Source organism: Neopelma chrysocephalum, unplaced genomic scaffold (assembly GCF_003984885.1).
Source record: "Neopelma chrysocephalum unplaced genomic scaffold, ASM398488v2 Primary Assembly neopelma1_71, whole genome shotgun sequence".
In the NCBI taxonomy this organism is placed as follows: domain Eukaryota; kingdom Metazoa; phylum Chordata; class Aves; order Passeriformes; family Pipridae; genus Neopelma; species Neopelma chrysocephalum.
The window spans coordinates 14,510,047-14,525,401 of NW_020897731.1; the positions used below are offsets into that span (position 1 = coordinate 14,510,047).

The window sequence follows — 15,355 nt, forward strand, 5'->3', positions numbered from 1 at the left end:
ATAGATGCAATCAGTTTGTCCTAGGAAAACTGAATGTTTTATCTTTAAATCAGTTTTAGGTAAATAATATTTCAGTAGAAAAGTACTGTGTGTATATAGACACCAGTTTGTATTTTCCCACCAATCAAATAAATCATTTGAGATACTGAACTGAGACAGTACCCTAAAAAAGGATTGTTAGAAGAATAATGTGATGGGAGGATGTACTCAGTGAAGTCATTTACTTTCTGATTTTGTGATTTCCTTTTGAAACTATGAGTGTGATTTTACTAGGAGTCTGACAAAAACAGATGTTGCCTTAAACTTTAAATGGAGAGTGTTCTTTCTTCCACCAGTACCCTCTTCTAGGTCAGTACACTGAGTGTGCCTTGGCACTTGGCAAACTAACAGGTTTTAAGTACTTGTGAAAATTCAGCAGATCTATTTTCCATGGCATTCCATTCCCTTTTGAGCACACCCACCCTGTGATGCAGAGGCGAAGAAGGCAGGCTTGTGCACTGATCAAATTAGAAATTTATCAAGATGAAACTTAAAACAATGTCTGCATACCTACAGCCTTGCAGATGATCCACTGTTACAGGTCATCACTGAAGGAAGAGCTGGAAGCAGACTGTTAAAGAAGTCATTTTCTGTAAATTAGGGGTATGTGCTTTTCTTTTTTTCTTTTAAGCAAACAAACCAAAGCAGGCTGTAAGTTGTTTGCTGCATTTTAGAGTATAGTCTATTCATGTGTAAACATCTCTTCCCCATGAGTTCCTCCTACACTCCAGCCTCCATTGCTTGAGACAGCTAAACAAAAGAACTGTCTCTTCCACTTCTTTTCACACTGCTTAAATCCTCCGCTGAAGCCGTTAATATCTTCCTCCAAAATGTGCCTCAACCATATCATACAAAATCACAGTCATTACCAGTTGAGATGCTTTTTTAATGATGTGTGTCACGAGTGATGTCCAGTGTCACCCACCAGTGACAACTGTAATGAGTCTGAAACGCCACAGTTTTCTCTGATTCATGGATTATCATACAAGCAGTCACCCAGCTCATAGGATTATCTTTGAGACATTCCAGTTCTATTTCAAATGACAGCCCTGTCCTTTCTGTTAGTCTCAAAAGAATATAAAGAATGGAAAAGGACTTTCCTGAGTTCTTTTTAAAACCGTCTCAGAGCAAGGCTTAATGTGACACCATCAGCCAGTCTGACCTACTTTGAAATTCTTACAGTCTGACTGGAAAGCCCTCTGGACTTTAAGCACTTTATTCTGTCTCAGGTCAACCTTTGTTGGTGAAGCTGCTTTTATATTGCAACTTATACATTTTCCATGCTCTGACTCGTACTTCGGCACATTCATATTGATGATGGTGGGCAGTTCTAGAATTGAAATTTGAAAATTAAAATGTCAAAAATTGAGCTGTATTAAAAAGATGGGAGAGGGAAATTATTTTCAAAAGAAAAAGCAAAAGAATATGCTCTCTGGAAATAGGAAAAATTTTCAAGGTTAGATTAAAGGCTCTCTAAAAGAATTTTTCAGCATTGTTCAGAATAAACAAGAGATGACATCTGATTAAGTACAGTGGAACTGGAATAATGGCACTTCTGAAGTAAAATGAAAATCTGCATGCACTTAAGGGAAGTCAAAGATGAGATCATTAAAAGAGGAGAAGCTTAAAGGAAAAAAGACAGCTAGTTTAGTCACTCTGGATCTGCACTGTTCATTCCCTCTGTTGCCTGCACCACACATCTGAGCACACATCTGCTAAGAACTCCTTTGTAGTGTTGGATCTCCTCTTCACAGTAGTCACTTGGATCTCCTCTTCACAGCCTCCCTTTACAGCCTTTTGAGGAGCTACCCAGAACACTGGTTAATTCATATATTTTTAAAACATCTTCAGAAGCCTCTCAGCCCATTTACTAGACTTGGGAAAATTCAGTTCTGCTTTTCCTACCCTTGCTTATCTCAGATGCTGTATCAGCACTTATCCAATGCTGGTATTTGAGGTGGTCCCTGCCTTCCCTCCAGATTCCTTGCCAGTTCAGTCCCATGTCCCTTTAGCACATTCTGTATTCCATCAGCTCCACCTTCCCCACCAGTTTTGTTCACCCCACTCTCCTCCACCTTCATGTCTCCTTCCCTGTGCTGGTTTCTGAGGCTCTGCCCTCCTGCCCATCATCCTGTGCTTGAGAGGCTGCACCAGGACATCCTTTCTCTCCTCACATGTTCAGTTAGAGGACATGGGAGGAGAGAAATCAAGCTGATCTCAGGAGCAAATGGCAAGACACTAAACTAGATGTTTTTCAGTCCCCTCCTTCTCCAGTGGAAGGAGGTTGGACCAGAGGCTGCCTGAGGTCCCTTTCAACCCAAATTACCTTAGGATCACATTTTTTCTTACACATTTTTTTTACCATCCTTACCAATGTCTCCCCATTCTTCTACTATTTCCTATAGTTTGGATCATACTTACAATACAAGGTAAGCTCTACTCAGAAGACATTAAAAGCTTGTAAGAGCCTTTTGGGTTTACTTGTTCATGGTGTTTTTAAATGTAACTTGGAAGATGGAACCTTCCAGGGTAGTTAAACCAAACACTTGGAGAGCTGTGGGGTAACTGTGGGTAATAAAAGTCACAGTTTAGCTGTCCAAGGAAAAGAAAAGAGGGAGATTATAGGCAGCAAGAATAATAGAAATAAATTATAGGAGAAAGGAAATTAAATTGGGGTCAAAAGGAGCAAGGTTGTCCCCATCAAGATCTCTGGATTACTGAAGGACAAAAGTGATAGATAGCTTGAATCACTTGAAGCACTGACCAAAATGACCTTAGCGATTCTGTAGTGATTTGATATAAATATGTTTTTTCATCTGTAAGTTGCTCTCTATAGTAAGAAGAAAAAAAAACCCAGAAACAAATTGTGAGAGGTTTATTTTATAGACTGTATTAAAAAAAAAAATCAATTTCTGAAAAGCTTTATTACCACAGATAAACAATAAAAAAGACCCCAAATCAAGAAAGTCGGTATTTTTCTCTTCTTTTTTTTTTTTTATAAGATGGTAACAAAAAATAGGAACAAGTCCTTCAGACGTATGCAGCTAAATATAAAAAATTCCATATGCCCTGAAATCGTTCAGAAGCTAATGTTCACAACTATTCGTATTCAGTCTGAACTGCTTGGTCCAGACCAGAAAATGCAATTTCAGAAAGCTTCAAGAGGGAAAAGCTCTGTAAATGTAAGGGATGGAGGTTAGAAGTATTAACATGATGCTAAATTGCTGCCTATCATGTTTGCAATGGGCAGTTTACATCCTGTTCATCCTGATGGATTTAGCACAAGGGAGTCTGAAGTCCTGGCTCTGCAATTTCTGTCTCTGCCTAGTAATTGATGGCTAAGCTGTACCCGCAAATCATGTGTTAGCACCAAAGGAGTTTGGGACCCTGCTCAGCCCAAACTGCTCCATTACACTCAGAGGAACAGTAATAAATGGAAAGTAAGGAAAAGTTTCAAGAGATAATGAGTGTGAATGCTAATGAACTAAGCTAGTACAAAACATAGAAATGCAATTTCTCAAAAAGTACAAACCCATTTAATGTCTTAATGAGTTATTAAAAAACCAATAATAACGATTTTGTGATTTGAGGCCAAATTAGTATTTTTCCACATTTTTTTCTTTATCCACTAAGACACTGCACGACTTATGATGATCTTCCTGGTTTACTGCAGGAATTAACGTTTACTGTGGAAATTACCATGTTTACTGCAGAGTTCTTTCCTTTTATGATACTTTGGCCACCTTTCTCAAAAGCAAGAAGTTGTATCTTTTAAACATCTTAGTCATCTAGAGCATTAAATAGGTTGAAAATTGTGCTCATTTCATGAAAGTGGAGGATAAATCCTAACTTTAAACAGACTTTCTTATCCTTTGGAATATATAAAATAAATTTCTTCTCTGATGGAAGAAAGTAATTTTTGCAAGGGTTATCTCACAATCATATAATTAAGTAGGAATCCTGAAAGATGTGAAAATAATGTGAAATCTATAATCTCCTACTGAAGTAGTTTCTGCAGCAAAACGTATTTGTCCATCATTCATATTTTCTTAATACCAAAGAGTTCCAGTGATGGTCAAAATGGAGCTTCTCAACTGAAGTGCTTAATTGGCATTCCCATGAAAAGATGGATAACATAGCTCCTCAAACTGGAAATGGAGATGCTTTCTTCTGTGGTGTAACATGTGTCTTCTTTCATCCAATAGTGATGGTATTTCATATGGCAATATCTGAAACTAAAGAAAACAGTATCAGAAAAAAGAGGAGGTTAGTCAGGTCTTTCCTAATTTATCTCAAATGTTGTAATTTTGGCTTTCACAGTAATGAATTCTCCTCTTTATTACAGAAGACAACAACAGTGGAACTAAGAGGCAGACAAAATAGACGATACACATCAGATTGTATCAAAAGACCTAAGACTGATACCGGACAGCTGAATGGTGGCTCAGGTACCTGCCCCATGAGAGTATGATACAGCAACCTGAGTGAGGTGCACTGGGCCTTACCCACTTTCAGGGAAGCTGAGCCAAAAGCTGCCCTGGAGAGCATTTACCACATTCACCTGGCTGAAGTGCTCCTCTGTGCCCAACTGCATTTCCCATTCTGTACTGATACACAGTGGGACAAATTTGGAAATAATGAAGCAAATCAGCTTTTTCCACACTCCCAAGTGAAATGCTTCTCAGTAATCATTGATGAGACTTTTGAAATTTGGTCTGCATCTCCCAGAGTAACATGTGATGAGTGTAATGGGTTTGTTACTCCCCCTGAGAAGGAAACGGAAATAGGATAGGTCATTTGATGTGTATTTTACCAATAAGGTATTCCATACCATGTTATGTCAGCTCAGATATAAAATAGATGGGAAGGAAGCAAGTGGCTCCTTCTCTTCCAGGTAGCTGAGCAGAGTGGTCAGGCAGTTCCTTTGGGGGAGAAAAGCGTCGGTTGTGGGGAAGTATCTTTAGTTCTTCTCTGCGTGTACAGTGTTTATAGCGTCTTCCCACTTTGTGTAAATATAAACACCCTTTCTTAGCAGCTTCGATTACGTAGGGGTTTTTTTTCCTTCTTTTCCCCCCTTCCCCCTTCCCTTCCCTCTGGAGGGACTGGGCACAGGCCCAGTAGATACCTGGTGTTCAGCCAAAGTAAACAATAACTATGAATAACTAAACAATAAATATGAAAATGCTCTGATCCCAATCAAGTTCAGCTTACTTTGTAGGGAACTATACAATGCTGAGGGAGGAGAAGAGGGAGGCAGTGTGGAAGCACAGGATTTCTGTACTTCTTATTTGCACACTGAGTGAAAAAGCAAATTTAACTTGTCACACATTCTGGTAGTCCCTGTAGCTGCAGGCCCAGTTACAACGTCTGTCTCCATTTTTTTTTTACATCATAAGAGCTGGGATAAGAAGTGTACCTTGGCTGTGAAATCATACTGGAGGCAGCAGCTGCTGAAGTGAGCTAGAAAATGACAAGTGTAGGCAGGATACCATGCATAAAAAATTGATGCTGGCTAATGGAACAGTGGGCTTAAACAGCCTGCACAGTGCTCCTTACAGTCCAGTTCTGCCAGCAAGCAGGAGTGCTTCCCTTTGGAACCCTTTGTGTCTGTTTCGGAGAGAAACACATCCTGGCATGCATTTTATGCAGGACTCAATAACTGTGCCAAGTACCCTGGAATGTGCTCAGCAATCTGATTCTGTGAGCTCTTTTGTACTGAGAGGAGTTTTCATTTTAATGTAAGATTAAGACTTGAAGCAGAAACAGAGGAGGAATTACCTTTCATGATACTTAAAAAACAAATGTAATTAAAAAACAAACATGTAATTGAGTGCATACAGTTCTGAAAACAATTTAAAGCTGCATGAGGGCATTAATCACAGAATCATAGTTATCTACAGAAATTACTGAAAGTATAAAAAATTATGTCTAACAAAAAGAGCCAACTGGCAAACGCAGTAGGTCAGTATATTAGTAGGAACTTCTGCCTTCAGCAGCTTCACTCATATTTAATGATAGCTTTAACCCCAGTAGTATCACTTCAGAGCACTGAAGCAATGCTTTTCAGAAACGGTGTCAAAAGGATAATTGGAAGGATCCTAGCAATTTAAAATCACACCTACTATTCTTCACAAACACCTGCATGAAAAACAGCTTAACTGTAATCTTTCTCTCACTCCTGAGCACACTTGGTACTGTCTTTGCTAGAATATTTTATGAGTTTCATTGTTTTCTCTGCATAATAACTGTCTTCTGTTGTTTCTGTGGGTGTCTTGCTTGAAGACAGATGAGAGAGAGATTCTTTAAAATATGAAAACATTTTTGTAAAGTCACAGTCACATAAGGAAAAGCAGGGGAAGAATATTTTTAGCTGCACTTTCTGTTCGTGCTACTAAGTTCAGCAATGATGGCATTTAAAGACCTCTTCAAGAAGGTAGCAGGGGCCTGAGCCAAAGCCCAGGTAATACCCTAGGTACATGTGCACTGAACTTTTCTGGCATTAGACTAGAATATGCACAATCAAATTTCTAATTTGCTAGGAGAGTGTTTCCTTAAAAAACAACAGCAGTGATGATACTGTGAATGTAGCTGGATAGGAACCAACCTCTCATACTCTTAGTTATTTACTGTGGCCATAGGAGGGTTCATGTCCACATGCTTCTCAGATTGTGAGAGAGTAAAAGGACCCATCAAATTCTTCTATTTTACAATTTCTTTGAAAGAGGTTTTCATCTTTTCAGCCATACACATGCTTTCCCTGTGCGTCATCCCTACCTGTCATCTATGTTGTGGTCCAGTGTTATAATCCATTTCACCTGAAGACAAGATCCTGCCTTAAATTCTATGTTCACTGGGAGACTGACTTGTCTTATCTAACTATACAGCAGCACTGTCACTCAGAAAGAAATACAGAGATGTGAAGCACCTTATATGTTCAAGAATCTCAAAGCTCTTTACAAAGAGAGTTGAAAGCATTGATGGCAAAAGGCAGTGTACTAAAAATCATTGGCAATTGCTCATGTGGAACTTTCATTATCTTTTATGCAGCCTTTAACATGTATACCCATTTTATTAAAAGAATTAATAGGATGTAGGACACCAAGATTGTTTTATCTTTCCCTTGGGGCATTGATTGTCAAAGAGATTGCAGTAAATAAAATATTCAGGATAATAGTGACCGATTTGGGTGAATTTGATTTAGCATCAGGTCAGAGCATAGCACTGGGCACTTCCAAGAAAAAAAAAAAAAAGAAAAAAGGGAAAGTCCACAACAGTTGGCTTTAAGACACTTAGTTTTTCTTCTTTCTTTCCTCGTAAAATGGCAGCACTTCCTCCAGGAACTGTCAGGTCTGTATCGGTCTCTAATTTCCCCAAACAGAACAGTGTTCTGTCCCTAGTAATTCATGAAATCCATTAATGCTGCTTTTGATTCAGAGAATACAGTGCTGCTTCCCCTTAAACAGGCAGGGGAGAGCAGTACTGCAGGAGAGGCCTCACGATTTCTCTTCATGCTGTAAACACGTGGCTTTTATTCTGCCCCAATCACTCAAAGATTGAAGAGCAGCGTAAATAATTTCTTTGTCTTATACCTTTTGTTATTAATACTAACTGAAACTGTGATCTGTGCCTTCTGTGCTTCCAGTTGGAGAGGGAGTGGGAGGGGAAGCAAGCAGCAATGTGGTTTTAGCAGGAGTACTAAATTGGAAAATACCATTTCTAAACCATGACATATGTAAGGAGAGGACTGTCTTAAAACACTTGAGGGAAATGGCTTATTAATTTTCTCCAGGGCAGTTGCTAATATGGTAGTTTAATGAAAGATGGCAAAAACACAGGAGGATTCTTACCTTTGGCACTCAAATGTAAAAATAATAGTTTCTGTGAAAATACACAGAGATTGAGTAACCTATGCTGAAGAGATTCTCCTTTGGCAAAGGCACAAGCGCAGAAGTTGGTGCATTTTTTATTAACTGAATTAGCTGTCAGTGTGATAGTAAATAATGAAGCATGTGTGTGCGTTTCTGTGCATGCACACAGATATATAGATACACACACGCATGGGGTGTAAGTATATTTATAAACATGGCCACACGTGTACGGTCATATGTTTATCAGTATATTTTATGATCAACGGTATTTTTAAAGTCTTAAAGACTTTAAAATACACTTATAGAAAGAAACATGTCTTTTTCTGACATGAAAAGAAAAACACAGCAGAAAGTTGCAAGGTGTATAGGTATCTCTCTCAATCCACTAACAAGAGGAATACTTCCCTGTTGCAAACTTCAGCAATGAGCAAATAATATGCAAATCAGTCTCCCCTGACCATTCCTGTGGCCAAAAATAATGTTGTTCAGCCTTTTAGCTTTCAATGTGTTGGGTTAAGGGCTGCTGCTGAGGCCATCAACAGATTCTCCAGCTCGGTAGCAATAATGATGGTGATCAGTGATCCTTGCTTTTTCCTTTCCTCCTTCTCATGCTGCTGTTACAACTACCACAGCTGCTGTGTAGGCAGCCTCGTGACAGAGAATCAAACACTGTGCTGTGGTTAATGCTTTTTCTTAGTGCAGCTGCAGCTGGCTGGAAATGAGGAAAAGTGTAACTCAAAAGTGGTTTGCCTGTCCCTGTCTTGCCTATTTGATCCAGGGCAGGCATGGAGGTACCTCTTACCAATTAGACAGAAGCCAGATTTGAAGCAGGGAAGGGCGAGGTTGGCACTATCCCAGGAGCTCACTCAGATTTCTAGCTCTGGCTAGAACCCTTCCTTATTTGAGGAGGCTCTTATATCAGTGGTCTGAAATGCATGTGCTTCAGGGGAGCAGCTGTCAGCGTGATACAAAGATGATCCTTTTTGATCAAGAAGCTCCTGATACATATTTCTCATCTCCATCCCACCTCCTCTGGAAGATAAACAGGTTTTATCAAGTCGACGTAGTCTAAAACTGTCTTTGTCAATTCTGGAACTTAATCATTTTGGCATTTTTCAGTCTCAGGACCCAGCTGTTCATGTGCAGCACCTGTAGCACAGCCAGCTCCTCCCTGTTGAGCAAACTAGTCTTTAACAGCGTTGTAGAGACTTCATAGAGACAAACCCAGCACTCATGAGAAAAGCAGACAATAATCTCCTTCCCCAGCCTTGGTAACCAGGAGCACTTCTTGCTAGCAAGCTTTTCAGTAGCTGCAGCATCGTTAGCCACTGAGCCACCCACAGACACAAGTAGTAATGAGCTGAATCTGACCTTATCAGAGGAAGGGAGAAGTGGTTTTTTGGAGGAAGTGAAGCTAAAGCAGAAAGCACTTTTGACTATTTTCACAGTGTTTAGCTCTGAGACAGTATTCCTTTGAGAAATGTATTCAAAACCTAACATGATGAAAGGCAATATGTAGATCTGAGTTCCTGCCTCTGCAGCCACATGCTTTAATAATATTTCCACACATGTGGAAATATCATGTAACACTACAATTTCATGTACTCGGTATTATTCCCACAGATCACATCCAGCTTTCACCTCACTGCCAGCTGTCCATCTGACAGGAAGACTGAGTTATGACCTGGAAAGCAAGGCTGCTTCCGTACAGTGCAGCATTGAACAAGACTTTTGGAGTTTCTCAAAATACCTAATCTTTTTCTTTCAGTCACTCACCCAGAGATTAATGAAAGGGATTGATTAATCCCAAAGTATTCCAGATCTCATATATTGTCTCATAAAGCAACTAAAGATCTGAAAAGTTGTTCCATGTCTTCTTTCTACCCTTTAATACTTAACACTTAATGAAAGCAAAAGGTCATCCCAACAGTTACTCCCACCTCTAGCAACACAAAAGCTAAATTTGCATGGGAATGGGCCATGACTTCTTTCCTGGCTTCTAAAAGATGAGTTTTGGTGAACACAACATCGTGGATGATCAAAGCACACTAGTGATCAGCCATAATACTGTATAAATGAAGGCACTGAATACAGGTGAGTACCCCTCTAGCGACACATCCTATTACAACCTAAGAAATGTCTTATTTTTAACCTGAGAGTAAATCTTCTCACAAAAAAACAGGTAAAGTGGGCAGATACATAGCAGACAGGGATATGGGAAGATAAAGAGAGACAGTTGACAAATAACAGTTAAAAAAAAAATGGTCTAGAACTGAAGAGGCTGGGAGGAGTCTCTGAGAAAAGGAAGAAGCTGCCCTACAGGAAGGCTGCAAAAGGAGCCCTGCAAAGGAGCCTGCAAAGTGCCTGCTCACTTGGAAGCTGAGTCCGAATGGCAAACAGCTGAACTCAGATGATCTGAGAACTACTCTCAGTTATGTTCACAGACTTCCCAAGTCATGTTATCTCATTGTACCTCCTGATATTCTCGGTTTAGAACAGTAATAATAACAACAGCTCATCTCTGTAAGTCCTCATGAGGTCTGTGGATGGCAACCACTTAAAAAGTGGTCAGTATTTTTAATTACTGTAGTACACCATCCTATGACCCAGCCAGACTCACTCAAACACCAAAAAATTATCTAGCTCAGTTTTTAATTTATTATGGAAGCACCTCATCTTCTGTCAGCAATGCTGTTCAAATTCTTTATCTCTGCTCTCAACATACAATTTCATCTTCATGGTTCCACATGAAGCAAAAAAAGTCAAACTGCTCTTCAGTACATCAATTATTTTTAACACAATAAAAAGATAACATGACATAATATTGAGTTTTCAATATAAAACTCCGTCCAATTTAAATAGAGGTAAAGAAAGAGCCTCCTTAAGGTTTGAACCTAAAAAATTACCACACACAGTAATATCATCTGTTCAAGTAGCCATAACCTTGTCTATATTACTTATTCAAGTAGCATCTGTTCTGTTTCTAGGCATTACAAGTATTTTCAGGAAGAGATACCTCTTAGTGCACATTTCTTTCCAGACTTATTTCCTTACATCTGGACTTCCTGAAACAATTACTGGAGCACAAGGCCTGGAGAAAGTTAGAAGTGGGAGACTAGTTTTAGTGGAAACCAGCTTCTTGTCATTCCTTCTGACTGGTGTGAGAACATCAGAGTGATCGATTTCTTTTGTTTGGGGAATTTCATCAGCAAGCTATGTATTTAAAATATGGGATTTTCTTCAGAGATCATTTGCAAATTGCTTTTTTTCCTCTGCCCTTGTCAGAAACAAATGTCAGTACGTTGCTGAAGTGTAGGACACAATACTTTACATCAGAAAAAAAGTGTCAGAATTTGCACCAGGACCTGCAGGGACACACAGGGTTTAATGGGCTAACACATTTGATTATAAATCACTTTTCCTGCCACTTACATCTTACAAAACACATTATCCAGTTTTTTCATCTCCTATACTTGGCTAGAAAAAGTAGTAATTTATATCAAGCAGATATTGCCTACTATTACTTCCAAAAATACGAGGCAAAACAGAGTAATCAGAGTTGTAAGATGTTTACTTACCTTCTAGATCTAGAGTTGATCCACATGACAATGCTCTTGTTCAGGAATTACGGGCAGTATCTTTGTGGTCTGTGCAGTAAGTGAAATCTGTTGTTTGCTAGTTTTCACTATTGAAAGTTAAAATAATTTTTATCCATATTATAAAACAGCAAGTACATCTGCAGAGTGTTGAACTTGAATATGCAAGTTTGAAAATAATTGAGACATATCTGAACATAGGACAGAGATGTACAAAGAGTTTTTCAGTGGGGATTTCAGTGTCCAGAGACACAGATACATGTCAGGAACTCCTGAAAGTACTAACCATGTTTTGTATTTAACTTCTTCTTAATAACAGTAGGACTACAACATGCTGATCATAAGTCTTCCTGGGAAGCAGCTTGAAGGTAGGCAAATAAATTGCTCCTGAAATTTACTAAATAGTGAAAATCCAAAATGCAGATTTGGAGTTCACAGAATCACAGAACGTGCTGAGTTGGAAGGGACCCACAAGGATCATCAAGTTCAACTCTTAGCCCTGCACAGGACCATCCCCAAGAGTCACATCATGTGCCCAAGAGTATCATCCAAATGCTTCTTGAACTCTGCCAGGCTTGATGCTGTGACCACTTCCCTGGGGAGCCTGTTCCAGTGCCCAACCACCCTCTGGGGGAAGAACCTTTTTCTAATCTCCAACCTAAACCCTCCCTGACACAACTTCAGGCCATTCCCTCAGGTCCTGATACGAGTCCCCCAAAATACAAAACCCTACCTTTGGCCAGTTAAGCAGAAACAACTGAAATTTAGAGTGTGAACTTCCTGATTAATTTTCACTTAAGGGCAGCACAGATTGCCACTCAGGCACACATGGTGTGGCCTCAGCTCACTTGTCTTACACACAGGGGAAGATACTGTGTATCACCCAGTTGTTAACAAAGATGACAGCATGAACCTCAGAAGCAGGAAAGGTGTGGTGATGCCTTTAGCACACTGATAACACCGATCCTGATATCTTGCTGTGATACAGATAAGGAAATGCAGAAATAGCATTGTCAGGCAAATAACGCAGAGTCGTTGATCCGATGCATTTGTCAAAGAACTACTGCAGAACAAAAACAATATTTTACCTCCAGGTCCATCCTGTCCCTGACCATCCATTACTTCTGTAAGCTTACAAATGGATTTCTACTGAGTTGAAAACAAGAGGATAAACTGTGCTACTTATGTTTAGCTACTTCCCTTCTCCACTGACTGTATCATTTGGGCTTCTCTCTTTACAAATGCAATCAAAAAGTAGAGTTTGGATCTTTGCAATTAAGCAACTGAATATGAAAAACAAAGTCAAAATAAAATTGGGGTAGTTTTAAAAAAATAACAGTGAATCTTGTTTCACCTCCAGGATGAACCTGGAGAGAATGTGAATATAGGCTGATATTCCCTTCAGTGCCTGTGTGTAACAGTGTTCTGCATGCACACAAATCAAGCAGAAAAAAGGCCTCTTGTGCATCAGTGCTCTATGGAAAGCATTCAGGGGCTTTAAAAAGCTCCCTAAAGTTACCTGCATCCTATAGATTTTATCCTCCATTTTATCTGAAGAATAAAAAAGCCCCAAAGTGATAATAAGGCTTTGCACTTTTCTCTGGAAGTGTTGCATCTCAGAAACATCTAAGTCTGTGTTAAATATTGAATACCATGAAAAGCTTTGCTTTTCCCAGCATTATTCATTTCACTTGCAGAGGAAAAAACAACTATTCAGTTATGTCAGGAACCAAGAGGGATCAGAATGAAATCGCTGATACTTCCACTGGTCAAGATTAAACAAATTTCTCCTTTCTTGGCTTTGCATATATGTGCTGCTGTAAAAGATGTATCTTGCCTGTTCTCTTCGTTAAAAAGAAAATGTGTTGCAGAATACAAGGAGGAGTGAATCTGAACTTGCTGGGATTCCAGGCCTGACACTACTGAGTCAGCATTTGCTTCTATTTCCAACCTGTCAACTAACCTGAAGCTGTAGCAACATATCAGAGAGATGGCAGAATTTCCCCTATTTCCTCTAATCATGTAGGAGAGGAACTATTATTGTAATAGTATAGCACAGAAAACAATACAGGAATTCAAATGACCAAGAGGAAATTTGTCTTATTGTTTCTTATGTGCAAATTACAGCTGTCAAGCCCACTTATATCAAATGCTATGAATGTCAAAATTCTGAACAGTCAGGAAACAATTGCAGGCCAGAAACCCTGAGGTTTTATTCTCTGAGTCCCAGTTGACACCGTGATACTGTGATGTCCTTCTTTCAGGATGATTTATAAAATTACCATCTACGAAAATTAACTTTGTATTACTGTGAGCCAGTAATGTGAGACAAGGAATCCTGTATTTGTATCCTAAAATGTAATAAACCAAATTTTGGCTCCATGAGCCAATGGAGTATCACTGAAAATGAGAATATATCTGTTTGAGAAATGTAGAACAAGGCATTATGCTTGAACTAAGGTTGCCCACAGAGACTGTACAGTAATAACAAGATATTAACAATATGATTCCCTCTCTGCATGGTCCAATTCTAACATAGAATTCCAACACACCTTATGTCACTTTCAAAATAGGATAAAAATAAACAAGGAATGCCATTCTAACTCCAGGAAAAGAAAGTCTAAATGCAAATATATAGTGGTAGAATTCTAGTAATATAAACTCCCACTTAAGTATAACCCATTAGTTATATTAATGAAACTTCCAGACCCTGCTGGGCAGATTCAGCTTAGGTATTGAATGCCCTGATTTATACAATCTGATTCCTATGCAACTTGTTGTTTGGGGTTTTTTTTATATAATGTTGCAAACAGTTCACACACACTGGCCTGCTCCCAACAAGCAATTCTGTACCATGCCCCCAGGCTGATTTTTTTTTTTAAGATACAGCTATATGAGAACAGCTGCACTTAATCAGTTAGTAGTACTAAACATAGTAGAGGTACTAAAGTGGTATAGAGAAAATAGGCTAAGGAAAAGGAATAACAGCAGGGTAAGTATAACTGCCTTGCCTTTATGTGCAACTGAGGCTGATTTAAGCAGTAAGGTGCAATGATAATTCAGCAGTTTCTAAGTTCTTTTAAAACACTCTGGGGATTACTTTCTAGTCCTTCTGATTGCTATTATTAATTTATTAAGCTGTTCTAAAATCTCTTTTACTGCCTCTTCAATTTAAGAAAGTTCCTCAAAGAAATTCTTGCAATAAAAGTCTCTTATGTGGGAATCTCACTAAGATTCTCTGTAGTGAACACAAAGGAAGGAAGTGACATTCCTTCTGTGGGTTATTTTCCATGTGTTTCCATGTGTTACTATCAAGTCCCATTGATACGAAATTGTTCTGTGTCTGGAAATACAGATTAGTAGTATGGCCAGTCTTTGCGAACGAAGATTTGGGAAAGGTCTTTTACCTTTCCAGCCTGCGCAATGGATTTTTTAGGTGAGACACAGCATGCGCTGAACTGAGCCCACCCTTTAATCCTAAGGTTCATCTGCCGGGGCCAAGCAAGCTTGGACAATGGCAGTGAGGTCCTCAGGATGTAGGTTTGTTTAGAGTGACCTTCTCATAGATGGATGGCCTCACAGGGCTGACGAGCTCCATCTGCCCGGGGGAGTGTCCCTGACCGGGAATCGAACCCGGGCGGCGGCGGTGAGAGCACCACATCCTAACCACTAGACCACCAGGGGTCCCCGGAAATACAGATTAGCCACTTAAAAAATACTTCTTGCACTAAAGAAAAAAGCACCCTCTAGTCTTTCCCTTCTCTTGTGGCTGCATTTAAGGGCAACTCTGTTCTGTCAGTTCATACCATTCAAGGGACTATTACACATAAATACAATGGCAGGACCAGATCC

At 39.4% G+C, this 15,355-nt stretch overlaps 1 protein-coding gene across 2 annotated transcripts in view; it reads right to left on the reverse strand.

Annotated features, from left to right (window-relative positions):
• Positions 1–3,038: 3,038 nt before the first annotated feature.
• The window catches only part of TMEM156 (transmembrane protein 156), a 28,539-nt gene continuing 16,222 nt past the window's right edge, over positions 3,039–15,355 (reverse strand). Inside the window, exons 7-8 of one of the 2 annotated variants that reach the window (XM_027686493.1) lie at positions 11,486–11,592; positions 3,039–4,274 (exon numbers count right to left, since the gene is read on the reverse strand). In XM_027686493.1, coding sequence (XP_027542294.1) covers positions 11,495–11,592 — 98 coding nt within the window. In that variant the 3' untranslated portion in view covers positions 3,039–4,274; positions 11,486–11,494. Of the gene's footprint in view, positions 4,275–10,756; positions 10,999–11,485; positions 11,593–15,355 lie in introns of those variants that run through there. The other variant, XM_027686494.1, reaches the window with a different exon arrangement.